Source organism: Peromyscus californicus, unplaced genomic scaffold (genome assembly GCF_007827085.1).
Source record: "Peromyscus californicus insignis strain IS unplaced genomic scaffold, ASM782708v3 Scaffold_16__1_contigs__length_79575227, whole genome shotgun sequence".
Taxonomy (NCBI): Eukaryota; Metazoa; Chordata; class Mammalia; order Rodentia; family Cricetidae; genus Peromyscus; species Peromyscus californicus.
In genome coordinates, this window is record NW_026294458.1 from 55,916,230 (window position 1) to 55,940,429 (window position 24,200).

At 37.5% G+C, this 24,200-nt stretch overlaps 1 protein-coding gene across 12 annotated transcripts in view; it reads right to left on the reverse strand.

The window, feature by feature from the left end:
* Robo2 (roundabout guidance receptor 2) overlaps positions 1-24,200 on the reverse strand; it is a 531,698-nt gene that overhangs the window by 143,979 nt on the left and 363,519 nt on the right. For all 12 annotated transcript variants that reach the window (XM_052741005.1, XM_052741004.1, XM_052740998.1 and 9 more), the window contains 3 exons: positions 14,225-14,382; positions 12,621-12,741; positions 1,506-1,644 (listed from right to left, as the gene is read on the reverse strand). In XM_052741005.1, the coding sequence (XP_052596965.1) occupies positions 1,506-1,644; positions 12,621-12,741; positions 14,225-14,382 (418 nt within the window). The remainder of the gene's footprint in view (positions 1-1,505; positions 1,645-12,620; positions 12,742-14,224; positions 14,383-24,200) is intronic.

Consider the following 24,200-nt stretch of genomic DNA (forward strand, 5'->3'; position numbering starts at 1 on the left):
CAGATGATAGCAAAGCGACAAAAACCAAACAAAGAGTTGACTTCCTGGGCTATTTAGTTATTTGATTTGAGTGTATTTAGCCAGTTTGTTGAGTAACTACTTCAGTTGAGATTTACATCGGATGCATAACTATAGATTACCAAGAGGCTCTCAATACTCTTTAAATGCCTGGTCCCTTTAAACCCAGTGTTATTGAGGATATGAATTTAGAAAGAAGGCACATTTTTATAGCCCCACAGAGTTCAAAAATTGAGATTTTTTTTAAAGTTAACGTGCAAATTTCACAGAGTTTCTTTAGTGGCAGAGACTATGTATAAAAACATTCAGCTTCTGTAAAAGCCTGTTCAACTTCAAGCTGTTGAGTGAAATCAAGCACCTCTAGACGGAGACCCTTGAGAAACTACACACTGTGCAATTGTATGCAGACAATGATTGCATAGGTGTGTGTCAGTGGGTAGAAATGAGGGGAAGGCAAGGGAAACAAAAGCAGAGCTAGTGCTGTATAAGGAGAGAAAAGTAGAATAGCTTCTTTGATAACAGATAGAAAGGTATTTGTTTATTTATTTACTTATTTATTTATTTATTTACTTACTTACTTACTTATTTTATGTCTCCCTATCATTGAGATGAAGGCTTGGCCTACCACACCTGCCTGGAAAGATCTTCAACTAACAGAAAAATTTAGAAAATGCCAACAATCCAGTTGTTCATATAAAATATGGGCCGGGCGGTGGTGGCGCACGCCTTTAATCCCAGCACTCGGGAGGCAGAGCCAGGCGGATCTCTTTGAGTTCGAGGCCAGCCTGGACTACCAAGTGAGTTCCAGGAAAGGCGCAAAGCTACACAGAGAAACCCTGTCTCGAAAAACCAAAAAAAAAAAAAATAAATAAATAAATAAAATAAAATATGATAAGAACTTTTGGAGATTTGGGAAATGGTGTGGTGGAGAAACTGTGATTGGTAAAAGAAAAATGATACTAATGGAGGAGAACCTGTCTCCAAGGGAGTGAGTGCCAGGAACTCCCTGAGGACAACCCACCTGGGAGGTCATCTTTCTAATGCAGACTCAGCTTGTGGCTCTCTGGCTTACATAAGTCCCTAATGTCAACTGTACCAGCAGTCCTTTGTTATAGATACTCTGGGCATTCAAGGAAGGCATTTCAGGTTAAATACCATAAAAACAGGGCACACAATGGGGGACAATGGTGCACAGGTGGCCATGAATTCAGGGAGCCATTAACAAACATACAAATAGCCCTGAGAAAGATAATACCTCAGGAATGTGCGGTATTTGGCCATGATAGGTAGAGTGAAGGATTAGGCATTATTGTGGATTTCCATTGAATGAGTGACATGGTAAGTCTAAAAGACTGTGATATGCACACAGTAGGCATGACCCCCAAAATAAAAATCACATGTCTGAAAGCTATCCAAGATGAAAGAGTTTTTGATGGTGGAACCATGAATGTTGGTGATCCAAACACTCTTTCAGGTGATAAACTTACCTTCCTCTTGGCAAGTCTGCATCATCCTTTTTCCACCTCACAGTTGGCTGTGGATCTCCCTGGACCTGACAACGGAATTCTACCGCCTCTTCTTCTAGCACCACCTGGTTAATTGGCCTCCTGAGAAATGTGGGTCGTTCTTGGGGAGGAAAAAAAGGAAAAAGACACAAAGTAGTAAATCAGATGAGGCATGCATGATTTATGAAAAAAAATTGAAAAAATTCAAAAGATATATAGTTTATTCATAGAACACACAGACTGAACTGTTTATCACCCATATATTGATAAGGACTTATCAATCTAATATAATTAAACTGAAAGACTTGTTTGAACATAAGAATCAATATGGTTTCTGTATAAGACTGTTTAACTTCCTGGGAAAGATATAAAGTTGATATTCAATGAATCCCTGAACCAAAATAGGTGAAATTACCATTAAAAACAACCAAACAAACACTAAATTACAAACAGAGTTTAAATGATTACTCTTTCTCAACTGTGAGTCTGTAGTCATCGATAGTACTGCAAAAGTAGCTTCTGTTAGGTACAGTTTCTTAATCCAATCCAGGTGTCAAGGCTATGGCTAATCTTGCTCCAGTCTCTGACTTTCATTGCTAGAATTAAAGAAGAGACTCAGTCTCCATGTACATGGGCATATATGTGAATCTGGGGACTTCTAAGCACTGAGCCATCTCCCTAGCCCCAACTTTTTCCTTTTAAATGGTGGGAACAATGTGTCTCAGCTCTGTATTTTAAGCATAATGATGCTGTGTTATTGTTTCTGCAGTAATTAGACAATAGGATTAGTATATCTTTATAAGTGTTCCAAATGTTAATACTACATTAGCATAGGAAGTGAGATGGGCATTTCCTATGCTGTTGGATGCATTCATCCAGAGCCTGTATTAACCCCCTGCCAACAGAGAGGAAACCACTAATAACATCACTTGAGACTGAAAAGTGATATTTCAAGAGGAGACCTCTTCTGTTCCTCTGATGTTAATGGGGGCATTGTACCATAACCTGGCCGATAGAGGAACAAACTACAGCACTATTTTCAATCATTAGGCAAATGTGAATGTGGCCTCTACTACCCCAGGCTCCAAGCTTAATGGCTTGTAAATAACAGGCAGCTTTGTTTCATGAAGAAAATGGTGGGGAATGAAGCTAGCCATAGAGTCAGGGCCATGGCTGTGAAGGGCATGTGGAACAGCTCGAAGAGGATGACAAGCTGACAGAAGGAGAACTGTTGATGGACTCTTATGTGCCCTAGCAGAACCCTTCAAAAAGCAAAGGACAAGGATTGCATTGGCAGATCCACGATAGGTCAAACAGAAGGAAAAAATGAAATACGTCCAAGGGTTACTGAGTAAAATTATTTCATTACAAACTGGCAGAGATTCTGAAGTTTTAATAAAGACAGTAGACTTAAGAGATCCAAAATGAATTTTCCATCAGATGAGCAGGAGGGAATATAAAGTATAGAAGGATTTTTAACCAATTGAACATATTGGTAAATAGGGTGTGTTTGTCAGTATAAATTCTTATGAGAAAATAATCCTCGCGTTAAGTAGGGTTTATGTTCCTTGAAGTCAAACTAACTTTGAATCAATTGTTAAAGGACGTAGCATATGCAATAGTAAAAGAAAATAAACACAAATATGGTAATTTAGTCTGTAGCTACAGCACTTAAGCTAAAACAATAGCTAAATAAGGAACCAAAAGTACAATTTTATGCATGATAAAGATTCCCGTCAAAAATCAAATGCAGCTGGGTGGTGGTGGCACACACCGTTAATCCCAGCACTTGGGAGGAAGAGCCAGGCAGATCTCTGTGAGTTCAAGGCCAGCCTGGTCTACAGAGCGAGAGCCAGGACAGGCACCAAAACTACAGAGAAACCCTGTCTCGAAAAAAAAAAAAAATTAAATGCCAGTTCATTTTAGAAGGTAAGATGTTAACATCATGTTCACTGACATTGGATAGAGGGTCTTCTCCACATGAATAGTCAGAAAGAATGAGAAAGTGAGGACATAACCTAATGAAGAAGAGTCAACACTCCTAATACTGGAAGATATCCTTAAATTCATCAGAAGACAGAATGATATAAAAAAAATATTTACAAAGATGGCAGCATTGCTAGCAACACTGCAAAGTAAGAGGGTTTATGGTGATATTTTATTTGTATTAAAATGTTATTTGTATGTTAATAAATAAAGTTGCCCGGGGGTCAGAGCTATTAGCAAGCCATAGGAAAGCAGGGCAGTGGTAGCGTACGCTTGTAATTCCAGCACTTGGTAGGCAGAGCTGGGTAAGTCTCTGTGTGTTCAGGGATACAGCCATTATTGGATACACATGCCTTTAATCTTAATACCAATCATGGAAAACCTGGAGGCCTATACAGACAGGCTGTGAGGAGGCGGTCATGTGGTTGGGTTTACAACCAATGAGAAGGCAGGACAGGAACTCTATATAAAGACTTTAACACAGGGGTAGCTCTGGTTCGGAGAGGTAGGACCACCGCAGGAGGAAGGGTAAGGTTTTAGCTCTTAGCTCTGACCTCTTGGCTTTCTTCTTTGCATTGGTTCTGTGTTTATTATTTAATAAGAAGGTTGGATACATCTACAAGGGTTTGTATAAATTATTATAAATTAATATGCTAAAAATCCATTGACACTGGAATCAGCTATAGTGCTAGAGAATGCTAGAATATGTTGTAAAGACAGCTAGGCACCTCATGTCAGATTTTTATAACATTATGCTGAGTATGAATTACAAAGCAGTTCCACACATGTTTATTAGAACACGACACTAGTTCTATTAAGGAACATAAATATTCCTCCCAGGCAAATCTTTGAATGTTTTCCTTAACAGGTTCCAATCACAGCATTGTAATATATATTTAATATAAAAGGCAGAGTTTATATTATAAACATTTCTATTATTAGTTTATATTATATCACAGAACATGGGACATAGGTTTCTTAAATACTTTTGGTTACCATACATGGAGGAAAACCCGTCATTTTTTATGGTGATGTGGGGAAGCACCTGAGTTATAATTTCAAGGAGAAGGCCAGATAGGTATCCCCTGATGCTTTTCTGATTTACCTCACAGGAGTAGATACCTTCATACAGATCTCCCTCTTTACTTCTGCCTTCAAGCGGAGTCCAGCTGCTATGTAAATAGATAATCACAGGAAAGCAAGTTGCATACAAATTTGAAAAGTCTGATATTGGACACTGATACACTACAATTCAATTGACAGGGGAAAAAATGGAGGCCAAGAATAACTAAGATGAAAGTCACTTGCCTATCTATAACATAGCCAGATGGGTTTTTTGCTTCAGTATCTCAGTTTACCTGCCTTCCTACAATATAATGCAACAATTTATTGATATATTGGACTTTGTTCATAAATTTATAAAAATTTATTACTCTGAGAATTCCCATAGCAATATTCAAATAAGCGCTTCTAATCTGTATTATTCATCATTATAATTGTATTATATTAATTTTTCTGTACCTACTTTCTGATTTGTGGTACATATAATTGTCTATGGAAATAATGATTAAAAATTGCAGGTTTCATTAGCATAGCATATATTTAAAGAAAATTTGGGGAAGAAATACTTCTCTTTTCCATTAACTAAGTTTTATTTTTCTGGATATATATGAAACAGAAACATCAATATTAAAGACTAAAAAATTGCATTCAAAATGAAAATTCATTTTTAGACATTTTACATTGCTTTTTTGCTATTATTATCAAAGTAACTCCTCTTTAGATACAAACTACAAAGCCAAATAGACGTGTCTAAGGTTTCTCTTTTTGCACTAAAATAATCTGAGGGGGATTAAAAAAAAAAAAAAAAGGAAAGCCAGGGGAGTAAGGGTGAGTTGATAATAGTATAATCTAGTGAGAAATAAGGATAACATTTGATATCCACTAATGTCCACAGAGATTTTACCCATGAAACTCTGAACAATTAAAATAAACATGTGTGGAAATCTTGATCTATTGAACAAGCCAACTTAATTTTAAGACATGTCAAAATGAGGCTACTGATTTTTCCATGGTATCCCCTTACGTCTGACCACATATTGAAAAAGCAGGGGGAGAAACCTCTAGAGCCATCTGTGGACTGCTTATCAATTAGATTCAAGTCCTCCTATGTCCGCTGATCCCTAATTATATAACTATGCCATGATCAGAGGCAACTTCTTTGCCAATGCAATTAACTTTTCTTTTTTTTTTTTTTCTGTGAGATTAACTGGATTTGAATCACCTGCATAACTTGCTTGCAAGGTTAATCTCTCTGGAGATAACAGTGTTGTTTGCCAGTGTGTTACTCTGTAGAATACAGCTCTCAAATAGCCCTGTTAACCTAGTTCCAAATCGGCATTGTAGAAAACCCAACTTTACATGCAGCTATAATTAAATCTAATGTCTAGTCTCACTGCAGTCATGCCAACATTATTCAGAGAGAAAAATATTCAACTTTACACAAAATACCTTGAATCCAATAGGCCTTTGAATAATCTTTTCTTGTTTTTATGCTACAGCAAAGAAGAAATTAAGTATCCAGGTAACACATTCTCCATTTCAGCTGTACGTAGTCATTGAGAGTGGCTGTAAAGTTCCCAATGACTGTGCCATGACAGTTATTTCCTGGATGACCTTAGCAATTTTAAGCTAAAATTCACTTGACATTGTAAAAGCAGTACTGTGGCTATAATTGCATAGGTGAGGTTGTTTAAGTCCTGGAAGAAGAAAACTATGTAATAAAAGGACATTAGAGCTAACTACTGCTTGTAAACCTTGCCTTGACTTTATCTGCCCTAGCAAGAACTGCCTCGGAACAGTGCCTGTAAAGTATAAGGAAGTCATCAGATGGTTAGCTTCACAGGCCTCCTTTGACTTAACAGTGTATGTCTAATGGGAGGGAAGCTCGATAACCATTGGATGCTATTACTGTGCCCTTCCACAAAACTTGGTGATAACCCTCAGGCTCCCTGGATGTGATAATATAAATTCTGACCAAATTCATTTATTTTTGACAATAATTTTCACTCTCGGAAGCAAAAACCAAAAATAGATAAAATTTGGAGGAGAAAATTCTTGCGTTTTAAAAACAATTATTTCATGTTATTCTTGATATAGAATGTGAGGGGCCATTATAGAATATGCTTCCTGTGAGCAAATTTCATCACTGTCCTGAAGCACAAGAAAGTACTACATTGCTTCTATCAATCAGGATAGTTTGAACCATATAGTTTGAATTCTTACATGAAATCTGCAGCATATATATATATATATATATATATATTTTAAGTTTTTGTTTTAATAAGTGTAAGTGTTTTTCCTGCATGCATGTCAGTGTACCATGTGTACCTGGTTACCTGAGGAGGTCAGGGGAGGAGATCCCCTGGGACTGGAGTTACAGACAATTGTAAAGTGCCATATGGGTACTGGAAATCAAACCCAGGTCCTCTAGAAGAACAATCAGTATTCTTAAGCCCTGAGCCATCTCTCCAGCCCCAAGATATAGATATTTCCTAAGGTTTTTGAGATAGCATTATTATTAACTTTATCTCTTGTGTTTCAGCTCCTTTCAACATATGAGCCAATTTTCTCATCTTTTAATGGTTGGATGTCAATACATGATATGCTATTTGAAGAAAGCCTTCTTTGTCAAATCAGAGGCATGGAGAGAAGAAGAAGAGGAATGTGGAGAGGAATTATGAGTAAAGAGAGGTAAATTAATACCACAAAGAAACATCTATAATTCAAGTGGTGTTATTTAGAATTGTGGCAGGCAAAGCCAGCATAGTGGTGTCTGCCTGCCATCCCCAAAATGGAAGACAGGGATGGGAGGATCGTGACTTTGAAGACACCTTGAGCCACGGAGTAAGACCTTGTCTCAGAAAGAAAAAGAAGCAAACTTTGTGTCAGACAGAAAGAAACACATGGAGCAAGCACAGATTACTATCAACAGGATAAACAGAAAAGGAAAGATCCAGAATTTTAACATGTACATCGTAAATACATGCTTCACAGAAACCAAACAAAGTCCAAAAAATTGAATAGAGTTATTTTGGTTGAGAGATTTCTGATTTAGACTTTTTTTGACTAGCATATAAATAAATGAGGTTGTGGAGGAACGTCAAATCAAAGCATACCCTTGCAATGTGTCAGAACAGTGATCTAAGGACACACTGCTAAGAGTTTGGGGGAAAAATAAGTAAATCCAAAGACCCTGACTAGATGCAAAAGTATGCCAACACAGTCACAATAGACTAAACAGCTTTGGAAAGGCACTTTCATCAGAAAATTAAACAATTTTGACACTACGATTTTGCAACTTAAATTTCACATAGAGTAAAGGCATATGGATTTGGGATGTGTCCTGAGCTCCAGTCAAGCAGAAAGCAATAGAGAATTACTTCTGTAAACAGGAAGTAAAGAAACAGATACAGGATGCTTGGCATACAGAATCTAGCATCAAAGCAGAGGAGGCAAAAATCAAGTTGGAGATTCTGGAGCAGAAAGGAATGGACAGGGAGTCTAGGATGTCCAGGACAGCTATTATGGGAGAGTACATATTGTTGAGTTGTGAAAAATAGAATGTAGTCTTTACCATTTCGAAACAACCAGAGGAGAAAATGAATCACAATGCAGTAATATTTAGTTCACAGGTCATAATATCTACATGGTTAAAAATAACTGTGTATAACAAGTGTTTATGTATGTGCATGTACATGTTGGTATTTGGGGCACCAGGGTACCCATGGCACACACATAGAATTCAGAGGATAACTTTGGGTGTCAGTTCTCACAACCCATCTTGTTTGATACAAGATAGATCAGGCCAGCTGGCCTGGATGCTTCAGTGGATTCTGTCTCCTTTCCATCTTGCTATAGAGAGATTGGAGATATGAGCTACTCTGCCTGTTTTTCATGCATTTGGGGGATTTGAAATCAGATCCTTATGTTTGCATGATAAACGCATTATTCACTGAGGCATCTCTCTAGCTATCCAAATTTCAACATTAGTAGCATGAATGATTCTAAAGAGAATATACTAGAAAGAGGTAGATAAAAAGAAGGGTTGTAAGGGAGTTATAAATTGATCAAATTCTTATTTTCTAAAATAGAATATAGAGCAATGTCATAAATAATATATAAGACATATACTAGAAAAATACTAAATAAAAAATATTAAAATGAGTACCCAAAGGGGGAAGGGAATAAAAGAAACTTGCAAAAGTAATCAAAGATGAAAAATGTGTATGTACTTCTTTGTGTGTGTGTTTGTGTGTGTGTGTGTGTGTGTGTGTGTGTGTGTGTGTGTGTGTGTGTGTGTGTATGCATACATGTATTCATGTACATCCACGTGCATGTGAAGGATTCTTAAGGAAGCTGTAAATCAAAACATTTCAGCATATTATTTTGGTTTGTAATACCTATGATACATAGTAAAATTGTAATACTCAAAACTTATTTTGTATATTATTTTGATACATTTAAAAATCATTTAGAAAACATATGCTTTACTATTAGCTATTTTTTAATAAATCATTTTCAGCTTATAGGTTGTATGCTTCCATTCTAGTTTCTCTGAGCATGTTTAGGATCTTCAGGGCTTAACATAAGCATTAATGATCTACAGAATGGGGAGTAGGGATGTTCTTTATGAAACGCCTAGAGTTTGTCATAGAGGACAGTGTCATTTCAGATCTGATTTTTAGATTTGATAATGGGCACATTCTGACATTTAGACTTGATAAAGTGCACTTGAGGAGGAGGTTAAGTCATAAACAAAAAAATGATTGCTGATGAACAAATAGAATAGACCACTCATCTGGTACTTAAAATCAGTTTACTGTGATCACACCTTTGTGAAAACAGCACACATTAAAATGAAATGCCCAAACTACATTTCCTAGAACAAGTCCAGTCATTGAAGAATAAAAACACTGAAAATTTAATAGATACTTTTTGCAGTAATGTTGATGACTATTGAATAAGAAAAGAACCTTTATATTTTCTTTGCTCTCCTTGTAAGTTATAAGTGAATGATATTTCTTGAACAGTCAACATCACCAATTACTTTTTCTGTAGAACCTCTTGAGTAGAGCTAGCATTCCATAGCTGGAGAAGGACAATGGTAGCCAAAGACCTCAAGGTGATCATGCAGCTACGCGAAAACTGAGCAGGTGGACTGGGTAATGTAAGCCAGGTTTACAAACTTAATTCCAAAATTAAAATATTCAATAATGTTGAAATAAAAGGCAGTTCATGTTTTAATGTTCTTGAGGTAAGGGATTCAAATGTAATAAATGAGATAGGTTCCACTGTTTACTTTTTTTTCTCTAAAATTAGGAGTCATGGCACGGCAAAGATCTCTCACACAGGACTCACAGCTTTGATCAGTCCAACATTTCCCTATTCTATTTTTTTCTTTCTTTTCCTCAATCATTTAAAAATTATATATAAAATTTCCCCTTTGCCAACTTCCTCCAGATAACCCCCTCCCCCAATAGTTTCAGTCTCTGTCTGTCTGTCTGTCTGTCTGTCTGTCTCTCTCTCTCTCTCTGTGTCTGTCTGTCTTTCTTTGTCTCTTTGGTTTGTCTGTCTCTCTCTTTCCTGTGTTTCTTGATTTGTGGTGTTGTTTCGTTGTACATAATGGGATTTCAGTTTTCCTTTAACTTATTGTATATAAAACCCCTCAGGTCAGTTTACACCATCAGATAACTGTTTCTCAGCTCCCTAAATCAATTCTTCCACAGGAACTGCCTCTAGATAAATTTAATCTCTTGGGTTGATAGCTATTTTTAAAATAATTTAGAATTTGTACCACAATTCTTGACAGGCTTAGAGGTCTCTTGCAGTTCCCATAATGTCTTTTGGGAAAGTAGGGTAAATATTTCATAATACAGACACATTACTGGTAGATCTAATTGCTCGGGTAATGACATTGAACCCTTTCAATTTTCCTCTGAAGACAGTCTATACTGCTATAATGCAATGTTTTTCTACTCAAGAGCTTGTGGTAGCTACAAAAAAAAAAATAGCAATGAGTGTTTCTTTAAATAGAAGAGCTATACTTGTGGGCTTTCAATGCTGATGATAATCAGTGGCCACTAATTTTATATCTTACCAGACAAAACTGTATTTTTTTTTTGATTATAATTTCTTTTTTTTTTTTTTATTAATTTATTTTGCAATACAATTCAGTTCTACATATCAGCCACGGATTCCCTTGTTCTCCCCCCCCTCCCGTCCCCCTCACCTTCCCCCCAACCCCCCCCCCCCCCCCCATTCCCATCTCCTCCAGGGCAAAGCCTTCCCCACAGACTGAGGTCAACCTGGTAGACTCAGTCCAGGTAGGTCTAGTCCCCTCCTCCCAGGCCGAGCCCCACAACAGACTGCTGGCAGTGGTCGAGAGACAGCCCGAACTGACCTACTCTGGTGATGGGATGGCCAAACACCCTAATTGTTGTGCTAGAAACCTCATCCAACTACTGAGGGATCTGGATGCAGAGATCCATGACTAGGCCCCGGGTGGATCTCTGGGAGTCCAATTAGCGAGAATGAGGAGGGTTTATATGAGCGAGAATTGTTGAGACCAAGGTTGGATAAAGCACAGGGACAAATAGCCAAATGAATGGAAACACATGAACTATGAACCAATGGCTGAGGGGTCCCCACTGGATCAGGCCCTCTGAATGGATGAGACAGTTGATTGGCTTGATCTGTTTGGGAGGCATCCAGGCAGTGGGACCAGATCTTGTGTTCAAAACTGTATTTTTTTCATTACTGTGTAGAGGGAGTTTTGAGACTCTGAGAGATGACTGCATACAATTTAGATACAAACTTAGATTTATCTGGACTAGGTGAATGGAAGTCTACAAACCTACATTGAGCAGAGTTATATTTACTCATTTCTTTAATGAATTATGGGATATTTCCTGCCTTTCTCATTTGAGACTTCATGTGGGAGAGTTATCAAAGGGAGTATTATCAGAGATTATTTAGCATGCAAAATGTTTAAAAAGAGGCCTTGAGCCTCCGTTGAAAAAATATAGCAAAAGGGGCATCATAATATCTGTTTCTATCATGATGCGCCTATTCTAAGACTGGATGGTACCTCTCAAGCTGCAGAAGATGCTCCATTGGAGACCTATGTCAGACTTCAACAGTGTGCTTGGGCATGTCCTAGAATAATGACCATAAGTAGGGACCTTGCCATAACATGCAAAGAATTAGAAGAGATATTTTACTGTCAGAGAAAAATAATTTAACAATTTACATATTCTCTTAAATTTTAGGGTATTATGATATCAGAATGAGTAAAAATATCTGTTAATATGTATTTAAATCCATGTACAAGTACACATTGTATGTATATTATATAACATATATAAATGTATCTAACACCTGATAAATATATCAAAAGAATGAATGATGAGCACTGGACAGGTTTATTATTTCAAATTGTCTTAGAAATAGTGTAGCTTTTAACATTTTGATGACAGACAATATCTTAAATGCATAAATAAAGTAGATATATTGATGTTTCCTTTTAAATTTGACATTAAAGTTTTCATCATAAAGCCCCCCCAAATCCCAATTCTAATCTCTGTTAACTATTCCAGTTAATGAGTAATTGTTAGTATATGTCCTATATTTCAGTGTTTACAAAATTGTAGCTATTAACAGTTTGTGAGGACTAATATTGTCAGTCTTACAGGATGTAGAGTTATTGATAAGACCAACTTTGAGCTTGCTCGTGAGGGAGCTTTCAGATTAGGTTAACTGAGGTAGGAAGACCTCCCCTAAATATGTAAAATATCATCTTATGGAGTGTGGTCCTGGGCTGAGTTTAAAGGAAACATGGTAACCAAACAGCAGTGTTCATGTCTCCTTACTTCCTGACTTTAGATGCAATATAAGCAACCAGCTGCACTACAGTATTGCAAGTAGGACTTCTCTGCCACTGTCGTGTGCTGTGCGGCCCCCGGAAAAATGCTCCTTTGTTCAGCTGCTTCTTGTCAAGTATTTGGCCACAGAAACAGGAAAAGTAACTAATAATTTAGAAGAGGGTTTTACCAAAGACAGTCAGCTCTGCGGGGTCGCTGTCTCTTTCTCCCACCATATTGGTTCCCACACAGGTATACATCCCTGCATCGCTTTTCCTGGTATTTGAGATCATCAGTTTCCCACCACGGATCTATACAAAATAAACAAAAGAAAAGGAAACAAAAAAGAAAGAGGCTCTACTTAATCATTTTGAATATTTAAGATCAGCCAAATTTATTGCTGAAAAAAAAATAGAAGTTTTATTTTTCATAGAATTTAGATTATAAGTAAAATGGCTTGTATAAACCATTGAATTTTGAGATGGTTTGATAAGTAGCAAAGGTCAAAGGATATATTTTCAAAAGAACGTACTCAACACAAAACCTTTAACTAAAGACCAAATTCTCATTGGTGTGGTAACCCTTCATAATAATGATAAAGGCAGAAACATGAGTATATATTGCAGTCTCTACCTGCCATTTATATTTTGTGAAATATTGTCATCTCAATGTTTACATGGCATGAATTCACATTTATAAAAAGTATATACTTAAATATAATAGATAACACATATGATTTTTTTGGTTGAAATGATGTTGTGGGATAATCTTTTTGAACACTGTGAAGATGTGTCTTTGCCAAAGTGCCTTCTGATTGGTTTAATAAAGAGCTAAATGGGCATCATCTAGGCAGGAGAGGATAGGCAGCATTTCTGGGAAGAGAGAGGAAGAGGAGATGAATCTAGGTGCAATGTGACACCAGCAATACATGGACCAAGTTGGTTGTACACAATGCTGCAGAGGTAAAAAAGCCATGTAGTAGAATGTAGATTGATAGAAGCAGGTTAATTTAAGTTATTAGAGCTAGTTGGGGACAAGCCTATACTAAAGGCCAAGCTTTCATAATTAATAAGAAGTCTCTGTGTCATTATTTGTGAGCTGGTGGTCCTAAAAGAAAGTCAAACAAAATAACATTTGTCCAGTCAAATGAAACATTTATTTTTAACACAATTCATTAATTCTCAGTCACTGTATTTTATCTAAATGAGGAATTACTGAATAATATCAAATGTAAATTTTATTTCAGTGAAGTTGTCCTCATCTCCTTTTTTTTTTTTTTTTTTTTTTGTTTGTTTGTTTTTTGAGACAGGGTTTCTCTGTGTAGCTTTGCGCCTTTCCTGGAACTCACTTGGTAGCCCAGGCTGGCCTCGAACTCACAGAGATCCGCCTGGCTCTGCCTCCCGAGTGCTGGGATTAGAGGCGTGCGCCACCACCGCCCGGCTTCTCATCTCCTTTTATAATACTGAATCTAGTATAAAATGAGAGGTAGCTAATAAGCTTAATGGCTACCATGTATATTTATATATCAATGTATAAAGCATAAATGACTGGTAGAAATCTCTAGAGAAAGAATATATTACTATTACACTATATAATCACAATTACATATTCAAATTGGTGCAATTATTAGTATAACATAAACATTTATGATTGTCTTATGGAGTGTCATCCAAAATTCAGTATGTTATATATGGGAAGTTAGCATTTAGATCCAATTTTGTTATTAAGATGTTAACAGAATTCGTTCAGATGTGAAACGCAGTATTTCTAGACCTTTCTTGCAAATGGACTCACACTAATTCTTTCTTCCTTGTCATCAATTCGGACTTTGTCTTTCTTCCAGTAGATGGTGGGTTCTGGGTGTCCCCGCGGGGGCTGGCACTCCAGGATTGCAGGCTCTCCAGCAGCCACTACCACATCTGTGGGGTTTTGCCGGAAGTCATCTCGCAATACTGAAGAAAAATTAAAACAGTTAAAAATACTCTTAATAATAATATTCTATTTTGTCTTGCCAAAATTAACTTTAAGCCTTACCCACATGATAGATGCTAGGTATTTCCAGTGCACATAGTCACACCCATCAGAAAAATAGGTCAAACCCAACCTAAGTGTCCACTGATGGAGAAAGAGCTATTAGTTACATATATATAGGTTCTAAAATCCAGGTTTAAAAATGAGATGTCAAAGAGCAATGAAATAAGACATTTATGATATAGCTCTGAGCTATAATAAGCAAGCAAGGTATGGAACATTTCACATAATGTGGATCTATCTACTTTCTATTAAGAAAAGCATATATGCATATGTGTTCATAAGTGCATTATAAGATAAACCAAACCCTGAAGCAAGCTGTACACATGCAGCTTATGAGCCTGTGTACACATGGGTCTATGATAGATGTGAAGTGAGAACTCTGAGAAGCTGTCTTTCTTGGGACATGAATGTGGACACACCACACAGCTATCCACACTTCAGTAAGCAGACTCAGTTGTTGACTTTCGCAATGCACTAGCACCCACGTACAACGGTTTCATTTTTATTCTCTCTGTATCCCCACCTGCCAAGTGACATCTGGGTAGCGTGACATGCGCAGCAGAGATACCCTTTACAGCCCTGTTGCAGCCTGAATCATCCCTCTTTTCATTAGTAAGGAGAACAGCAGGTTGGACCTCTGATACAACCTCCAAAAATCTGGCATGTGTCAGATGTCCAAATGTCACATATCTATCAGTACGATCATTTCTTCTGCTGGCAAGATGGGAATCTACATGCCCTATCAGATTGAAGAGAAGTGAGTGTATTTGGCAAATAGTGGCCATAACTATTTTAGTAAAAACATTCAAAATAGGAGTTGAGATTGGCTGACATGATGTTTACCTTCACTGTCTTTTGTTTCCCAACTATGTTCATTTTCCTTTTCTTTGACATCCCAACCCTCACAAGCTTTATTTTGTCTTATACAATTAGTTTTGTGTTCTTTGAGACAGCCTCACTATGTAGCCTAGGCTGGCCTCAAACCAATGATCTTATGATCCTTCTGCTTGTCAATTATTGAGATTTCAGGCATATAGTATAATCTAGCAAACAAGGTTTAATTTAAAGTATGTAAAGGTAAAATTTCTATCTATCTATGTATCATCTATCTATCTATCTATCTATCTATCTGCATACACTGTTCCCTTATATATAATACATGTATACATGTGGAGGTATGTCTGTTTCTATATGAATGTGAATGTCCATACAGATGCATAAATGTGTCTAAATATATATATATATATATATATATATATATATATATATAATGGACTACATACATATAGTCACTAAATAGCCTCATATAGTCTGTTAGATAAAACAACTATTGGCAATGTGGATTATTTTGAGTCAGTTGCCTTCCCTATCCTATTATGAGACCCATCTCAGCCTCTGTATCTTTCTTTGTTCTGTAGAGTCTCTAGGTTCATTTTCATTCTGCAAATAAATAAATAAAAAAATTTCTACCCTGAAAATAGCCCCAGAGAAACAAGTGAGTAACTTTTCAGGTTTTTCTTCTCTTCTTTTCTCATAACACATCTTTTAACACAGCTTCTCATCTTAATGAAGTCATTGCCATGTAAGAGAGAACCTTGTTTCCTATTGAAGGAGCAGTAGCAAAAGATTCTCCTCCAAACTGTTCACTGTCAACTTAGAAACAGATTTATTTAGTGCTTTTCTGTTAAGGACAGGTATTACACATTAGCTCTGAGAAGTGCACAGGTTTTTTATTTATTTATTTATTTTTGTTGTTGTTTGTTTTTTCCTTTTCTAACTGGCAAAGGACACGTGATATTTATGCATAAGAACTAGCTTCTGAACGAGGAGAGGGAGGTGTACATTTTAACATTCATGCAAGGGATGAGAAGGGTTAACCCTGGGGTTCCCTCTTGTAGGTATATCCTCCAGGGAGAGCAAGCTGGTGACTAATTTATATTCAAAATAGAGAACAGCTGCCTATTTATGCAATGCTAAGAAGTGCAAAAATATGGTAACAGGGTGATGAATACCCTATGATATCCGGTCCTGGCAACAAATGGTATTTTGGCAGACCCTCAATCTGTTCCAAAATGGCACATCTGGCCATTTGAGGGCCCTTCACCAGATCTTGTCTCCTAACAAATGGCATGCCAAGGAGCCTTAGCTCAAATGGTCCTAAAGGCCATCGCAAATCATTCTGAGAATCAATCTTACATGGATTTGCAACAATCTAAATTTTGTAAAACAGTCCTTTGACATGGTGAACAAAATGAAGAAAATATCATAACAAACTATAAGGACTGCTCCTCTGAAACAATATAACATGTGTTTATGCATTCAAAAAAAAAAAAAGGAAAATGACTCCCATTTGCACATGAAGCCAAGAAATCTAACATCATCTGTAATTTTAGGCTTTCAGACTGTTCACTCAGAGAGTAGGGTGAGATAATGGTATAATTGGTACTGTACCCTCTTCAACTTGTAATCTGCTCTTTGGGGTTTCCCTATAATGCAGCTAACTGGTGTGCTCCCGGTCACACCAGTTCATTTGCACTGAGTTGTGGGGTAAAAATGGGGTAAAACGTGTCTCCTCTATCTCACTCAAAACTTAAAGTGGCTGCATATTAACATCTGACAGAGCATCCTAACAGACTGAAATTTTCATTTTTTCCCTTCTTTCTCTGTCAGTGGAGGTGTGCTTTGCAAAGCTGTTCCACCAACATGTTCTATGCTGGAGGAGGACTCCTTAAGTCTTTTTTTCTTTGGAAATGAATAAAACTCACAAGGTTCATGAAGTAAGTAATTTTTTTTAATACTTTTGTTATTTTTTTGAGATTATAATTACATTATTTCCTGCTTCCTTTTCCACCTTCCAAACCCTGTCATATATCCCTCTTTGATCTTTTTCAAATGTGTGGCCTCTTTTTATTTAATTGTTGTTTTACACACACACACACACACACACACACACACACACACACACACACACACACACAAAGTAAAACCTGCTCAGTCTGTATTATATTTCTTGTATGCTTTTTTCATGGCTGACCATTTGGTATTAAAAACCAATTGGATGTGGTTAAAAATAGGTGGCCTCAATCCTACACAAAGAACTAAGGAATGCTGAAAAAAGGAAAAAAAAACCCTCTAACTCACAAATTTTTAAGAAATGCTTGAAAATTGTAAGATTCACAAGGCTCCCTCTAATTTTATAAAATCTGGGGAAAGAAGATGCTCCAGGATGCTGATCTACCTCATATAAGGAGCTCCAGGGATGCAGCTTTCTTGAATATTTAACCATGCTGGGGTGAACTTTTTGGTGATGTAGCTTTTTTAAATTTTATTTTATAATTTTTATGTAAAAATAAATTCTTTTCTTTTACATACCCACCCCCTGTTCCCCCTTCCTCCTCTCCTCCCACCCCCCTACACCTGCCCCATTCCCACTCCCATCCCCTCCTCATAGAGAGAAGGCTTCCCTTAGGTAGTCAACATGGGCTGGCATACCAAGTTGGGGCTGGACCTTAGTCACTCACACTCCTGTAAGAAACCCTATAATCTCACTGGTTCACTAAGATAGACTTGAGCAGACTCTTTTCTTTTATCTATTGTCAATGTGCCATCTGGGGTGATTTACATCTCCCCAGTACAAGTCTATCAATAGTTTGTTTGCCTCCATTTTTCTCTTTTCATACACTCCACATTCACTGGTGGTCAGAGTTGCTTAAAGCAGGCAGAGGACAGCTTCTTTCCATTCATCAGCAAGAAAAGAGATTCTCAGTCTTACAACACTTGAAGACTCAAATTGCTATTAAATTCTGTTGTAATTTGTATACAATAGTAGGTTACCCTTATAATACCTTATACATGTTTTGTGGTCAGTTTATAATTTCAATTTTCTTTCTTTCTTTCTTTCTTTCTTTCTTTCTTTCTTTCTTTCTTTCTTTCTTTCTTTCTTTCTTTCTTTCTTTTTTTTTAAAGATTTATTTTATTAAGTATACAGTGTTCTGCCTACATGTATTCCTGCAGGTCAGAAGAGGGCGCCAGATCTCATTACAGATGGCTGTGAGCCACCACGTGGTTGCTAGGAATTGAACTCAGGACCTCGACCAACTAGTGTTCTTAACCTCTGAGGCATCTCTCCAGCCCAGTTTATAATTTTAGATATTGCATATTTGACTTCTCTGTCTCACATCTCCATTTTTTTTCCACTAATCACCTCTTTTCCCTTTTGTCTTAAGTAATCAGTTCTCTGGTCTTTATTTTATAACCCCAGTTAGAGCAAATCATCACTTAAATATTTCTATCTTAGGTCATTAAAATAAGTTAGCAATAATAATGTGAACCTAAACAATAAATGGACTTTTGAGAGATACATTAATGAAACAGTGCACTGAGGATCCCCAGTGAGGTCATTAGCAATGTAAAGCCTGAAAACATCATTGATAGAAGTAGTCATGCACAGCAGTGAATAAAGAAAACCACTGCAAACAAACAAAATTGCTCATGAGAAAGGTAATCTAAAATGGAATTATAATGATAAGCTTGAATAATGGCGGTCTCAAGCTAAAGGCAAGTAAGAGAACACTTAACCTGTGGTCCAGGCACGTAGAACGTCACTTGGTGTGTGCATTTTACAAGAGCTGTGAGACTTGTGCCACAGCCATCCCTAATTTCTCTATAGAAACCTGAACTCAAGTTCCAAGCACACAGTTGAAATTTCCAATAGGAAATCTCAGTGAACCATAACACTTTGAAAGACAGAGCTTTCTGTCTTGCATAGAACCAAACAGGAAATGATGGGTTGTTTTGCCATTTTTAATGCTGGGAATGGAACTCAGGACCTCACACATGCTAATGATAACTCAGCTACAACTCCAGCCTCTAGGATATTCTTTAGTGTAAAAACATTATATTTTACTAGCATATGTTCATTATATATAGTTGTGCCTGCATTCCTGCTGAGCTGCACCTGGCCTGGCTCCAGAAAGCAGCACCTAGCTCTAATCCATCTTTTGTTTCCCTTGTTGCCCTCTATGTGAATCTTGTCTCAGAGTTTCCCAAGGATACAAAGGCCTATGCAAAATTTGGTTCAGGAAACCCAGAGAAATTGAGGAATTTGCACTTGGCATTGCATTGTTGGGAACTCCTTTCAGGTTGTTTTGAGCATATGGAATTTAACTGGCTAAAACTGTAGTGGAGAGAAATAAATACATGCTAGGTGAAGGGATAGGGCTTCAGTCCTTCGGAGGCTGGACCCCCTGCAGACACAAAAGGCTATATTCATTCTTAAGATGCCTCTGAGTCTTCTTTCCATAGACCTGCATGAACCCACACACCTGTGTCGCGACACACAGCAACATATAATAATGGGCTTCATTAGAATATTTTAGTATCTGTACTTAATGTATTCACTTTGTCCATTACCCTGTCTCTTCCATTTCCTTCTCCCAATAATCCCCTTCCATTACTCAACTAGTTCCCCTCCTGCTTTCATGTCTTTGGGTGTAGGTTTGCCTGGGAGTGCATATGCAAAGTCTGTGTGTGTGTGTGTGTGTGTGTGTGTGTGTGTGTGTGTGTGTGAGAGAGAGAGAGAGAGAGAGAGAGAGAGAGAGAGAGAGAGAGAGAGAGAATGTATGTGTGCATGAACATGTGCATGGCACCCAATGACCTTCATTATTGTTATTTACAATTTACAATTATTGTTTGTTCACAGAAGTATTGGTACCTCACCGGTGGCTACAACATTGCAGAAATTCTCTTCCTTCCACCACCCATTGACTATGTATAAATCTTCAGTGAATTGTGAGCCCCATCCCCTATGGGACAGCTCTTCTGTAACTGGATGCTGGTGGAACCAATCTTGTGCAGACTATTGCAGTCAGTCACACCGGGATAAGTGTTCAACAACCACGATTTGCTCAGAATTCAGTGTTCTGTACTGCTACCACTTTTGTGGATTAGGGAAAAGAACCACAGGAAGATAATTTATATTTTCATATTGCTTATTTTAAAGATAGCTCACCAACAGTAATAGCTACAATTTGTTGAAGACAATTTACCATGGCATTCTATTTTCCTTTAGGTCATGTGAACATGTGTTAAATATGTGCAGGGTTCACATCTAGTGTGTCTGATACTAGAATTTTGACAGTCATCAGAGTAACTAATTTCTCACACCATATGCTCTACTTCTAGTATCCCCATTACTGTCATTCAGAAGGCCTTATATCTTCCTTAATTCACCACAAACATATCTGATGTCTTTAAATTCTTCATTGTAGCTATTACAGGTTTTCTAAAATGAAAAGGTCACATCAACGTTTGTTCACTTTTTAGAGGTTTTTCTTCATCACTGTTCTATTGACGCAAAGAGACACCATGACCAAGGCCACTCTTAGAAGACAAAGTATTTAACTGGGGGCTGGCTTGCCGTTTCAGGGGCTTAGTTCATTATCATCATGGCAGGGAGCATAACAGCACATAAATATATGCAGGAGCAGTATCTGAGATCTTTCCATTGTGATCACAGGCAGAGAGAGAGAGAGATCTTGGTCTGGTGAGAGCTTTTTCAAAGCCCACTCCCACTGATACAATTCCTCTAACCAGGCCACGCCTCTCAATCCTTCCAATCCTTTCAAACAGTTCCTCTCCCTGGTGACTAAACACTCAAATATATGAACTTATGAGATTGATTCTGATTCAAACCACCATAAGGTTAAAGTAAAATTCTCTCCTTAATACAATTTCAGGTATTACTTAGAACTATGTTTCTAATTATATCTCTAGGCATGCAGCAAATGTATCTATAACTCTCCTACCCTAGATATACAGAGGAACAACTAAGTATCAGTTTACATTAGAGCACGAAGCTCTTTCTGCCAGAAGTATCTCTTGGCTACCTCTTGGTTCTCTGACTTTTGCTTATTCATTTTTCATGAATGTAAGTGATCTGTGATTGTCAGTTTCCAACTCATTCACAAGAAAATTATTTTTATACTTATAAATTGGAGAAGGTATTCTTCCAAAACTCCCTTCTTCAAGGGCCACACAAGAATTAATAAAGTATCATTCATTGGTTCAATGACTCATGAATCCCCAGATGAATACTGCAGTCTTTTTTTACTATTTAGCATAGACCACAATGTTTTCATTTTAATTTTAAAGTGGCATTTCAAAGAAAAGCTTTAGTTGCTTGGATTTAATGGATGGTGTTTTTGTTTCGACTCCTCACTTGTCTAATATAAAATCCAGACAGTTTGAGATGTTAAGAAGACAGTAGATTTTGTACAAGTACCAAAAATGGTGACATAGATTATCGTATAGAACAGCAAACCTCAATCAACTATAGAAAACATAAGGAATAGCCACTAGTAAAATGAGGCATACTCTTTCCTTAATCCTGCCAACACCATATTCCCACCAAAGTATCAGGGTTACTTCCAATACGTGTGAAACACTGGGTTCTCCTTACATCTGTGAGGAAAGCATGCTGTTTCTCCGTGGTCACTGCTGGCAGCCATGCTGTGAGCCTGGTTCGGAAGCTCCACATAGGACGAAGCTTGTGCAGAAGCTAGGAAGATAGTGCTGCTTGATGGCATGCCTGGGCAAATCAACCCTGAACAGAGCACCAACACCGAACTCTCTGGTTAAGTTTCCTTTCATGTTAAAGCCAGTTTTCCTTTACAACAGAAAGCTTCCCACTATAATACAGCACACAGTGATTCTTTTTCTTATGCTTGACTGTATTAAAAACAAACCTTCAAAGGAATTGTCATTTTAAACGTATTTCATTATATTCAACATAGTAATATAAAATATGACTGGAAAGGACAAGTCAGCTACCAGCTATATACAGAATGCAAACTTATATTTGGGGAACAAATTATAAGTGGCTTCTCATGCACAGAAGGGGAATGGGAAAGAAATTGCTCAGTAGGGAAACATCCTGTTACTGCTGTGCAAGCTGATGCCCTGGCACCCCTGGAGCAAGCTAACAATTCCAGCTCCCCCCCACCCCCCAGAAATACGCCTTGTATAAGCAAATTCACTCAGCAAATGATGCAGATAAAGCAGCAATATGAATTGGAGCATGTTGAATAAACAAGGATGCCCTGTGACTTGCTCATTTTCAAGTCCTAGCACTTTGTGAAGCCTGGAATTCTACTGGGAATAAAATACACAAACACACAATTCACGCAAGAGGAATGGCCAGCTCCAAGCTTCTAGCCAAGTCTTTATTCTCAAGTCCTTTTTTTAGCCCTGCTCTGTCCTCACCCACAGTATAATTTGAAGTCTTGCTAAGAGTGCCAAGTCTTCCTTAATGTTTTCCATTAATGTTTAAAACTTGCTGAAGGATTCTTAGAAATTGCATGGAAACATTGTGCTCTCTGTAATTTGTATCCGTAACCTCTGTAATGCATATGTTCTCCTTGGGGACCAAGTGTTGAGATCATTCATAAACTCTTGGATCACATGTGGCACTGCAAACTGGTGACATCTGACCATGGCAGACTCCAGGCCTGTCTCTGGCAATCATTTCCTTTGCTGTGCTGTGAAGGAGCCAGCACTTGGCATACCTTCAACACTTGGAAGTCCTATTTTTGGAAAAGCCTAGCATCTGATATTTGACAAGGATCTGCATACCCTACCCATGAGCTTATGAGGAAGTTGTGGCTTGATGCTAATTAACATTTAATCAGTTTTTCTCCTTTTCTTCATTAGAGAACCTGTGTCTAAAAAATTGTTCATGAGGTATGGATGTTCACATATCACAGGAAGTTCTAAATAAAAAAAATGACACATTAGAAATTATGCTAGATACATTGTGTTGAGAGGAATATAACATATAGAGGTATTGGTTTTAAGCAAAATGGATTTGTGATGATACATTTCTTCAGAACAAAATTTACATCCTATTAAAATATCTGTTCTCCTCCCAGAGTGACTGTGTCTGAGCACTTCTCCACAGAGGACTGTGTGCAACAAAAATACCAATAGCTCTGAGCACTACAAAATAAGAGTTTTTCTTAATTGAAAATCTATAACTACACAGACATTCTGAGCATCAAATAAGACTGCTCAATATGGTCCCCAAAGGAGAGTCCAGCTTTTTTGGCACTTCTTACAGTGCCTATCACTTTTATAAGATGTGGGATTGGGAAGAAATAAATAAATGAGGAAGGAAACAAACTAGTTTTTTATGGAATTTACATTGACAGGGTTATTACAAGTGGCCATCTGTCTGATATGAGTCTTTCAACCTGGTTTCTAGCCCATGAGCCTCAAGTCTTCTGCCAATGCAGAGAAGAAGTGGGTGCCAGAATGACTGCTTGCAGGCTGATGGTAGGCTCTATTCTATGCCCACTACTTCTGCATTTCTCTCTACCACTCCCCATTTACCCTTTGACCACAGAAAATAAAACAAAAAAAAAAAATATGAGGGACTCAATTATCATGTATGCATATTTATAAAAATTTAACTCAATAGAGTTTTTTAAATATGACTTTAAGTTTCAAATGTACATAAGTAATATGTTTAAATTTGAAGTTCAGGATTCTTTTGTCTCCTCTCATCTGTCCCCTTTGAATGAAGGGAAGGCAGAGCAGTGTCAAGTAAATATTAATGGGCTGTTTTATGCAGGATACCAATAGGTCATGTCTGCCCTCCCACATTGTTGGTCCTAACTGAAAGCATTAGCTTTTACAGCATCCCGACATTGCTCAGTTCACAGAGGTACACAGCCTTGGT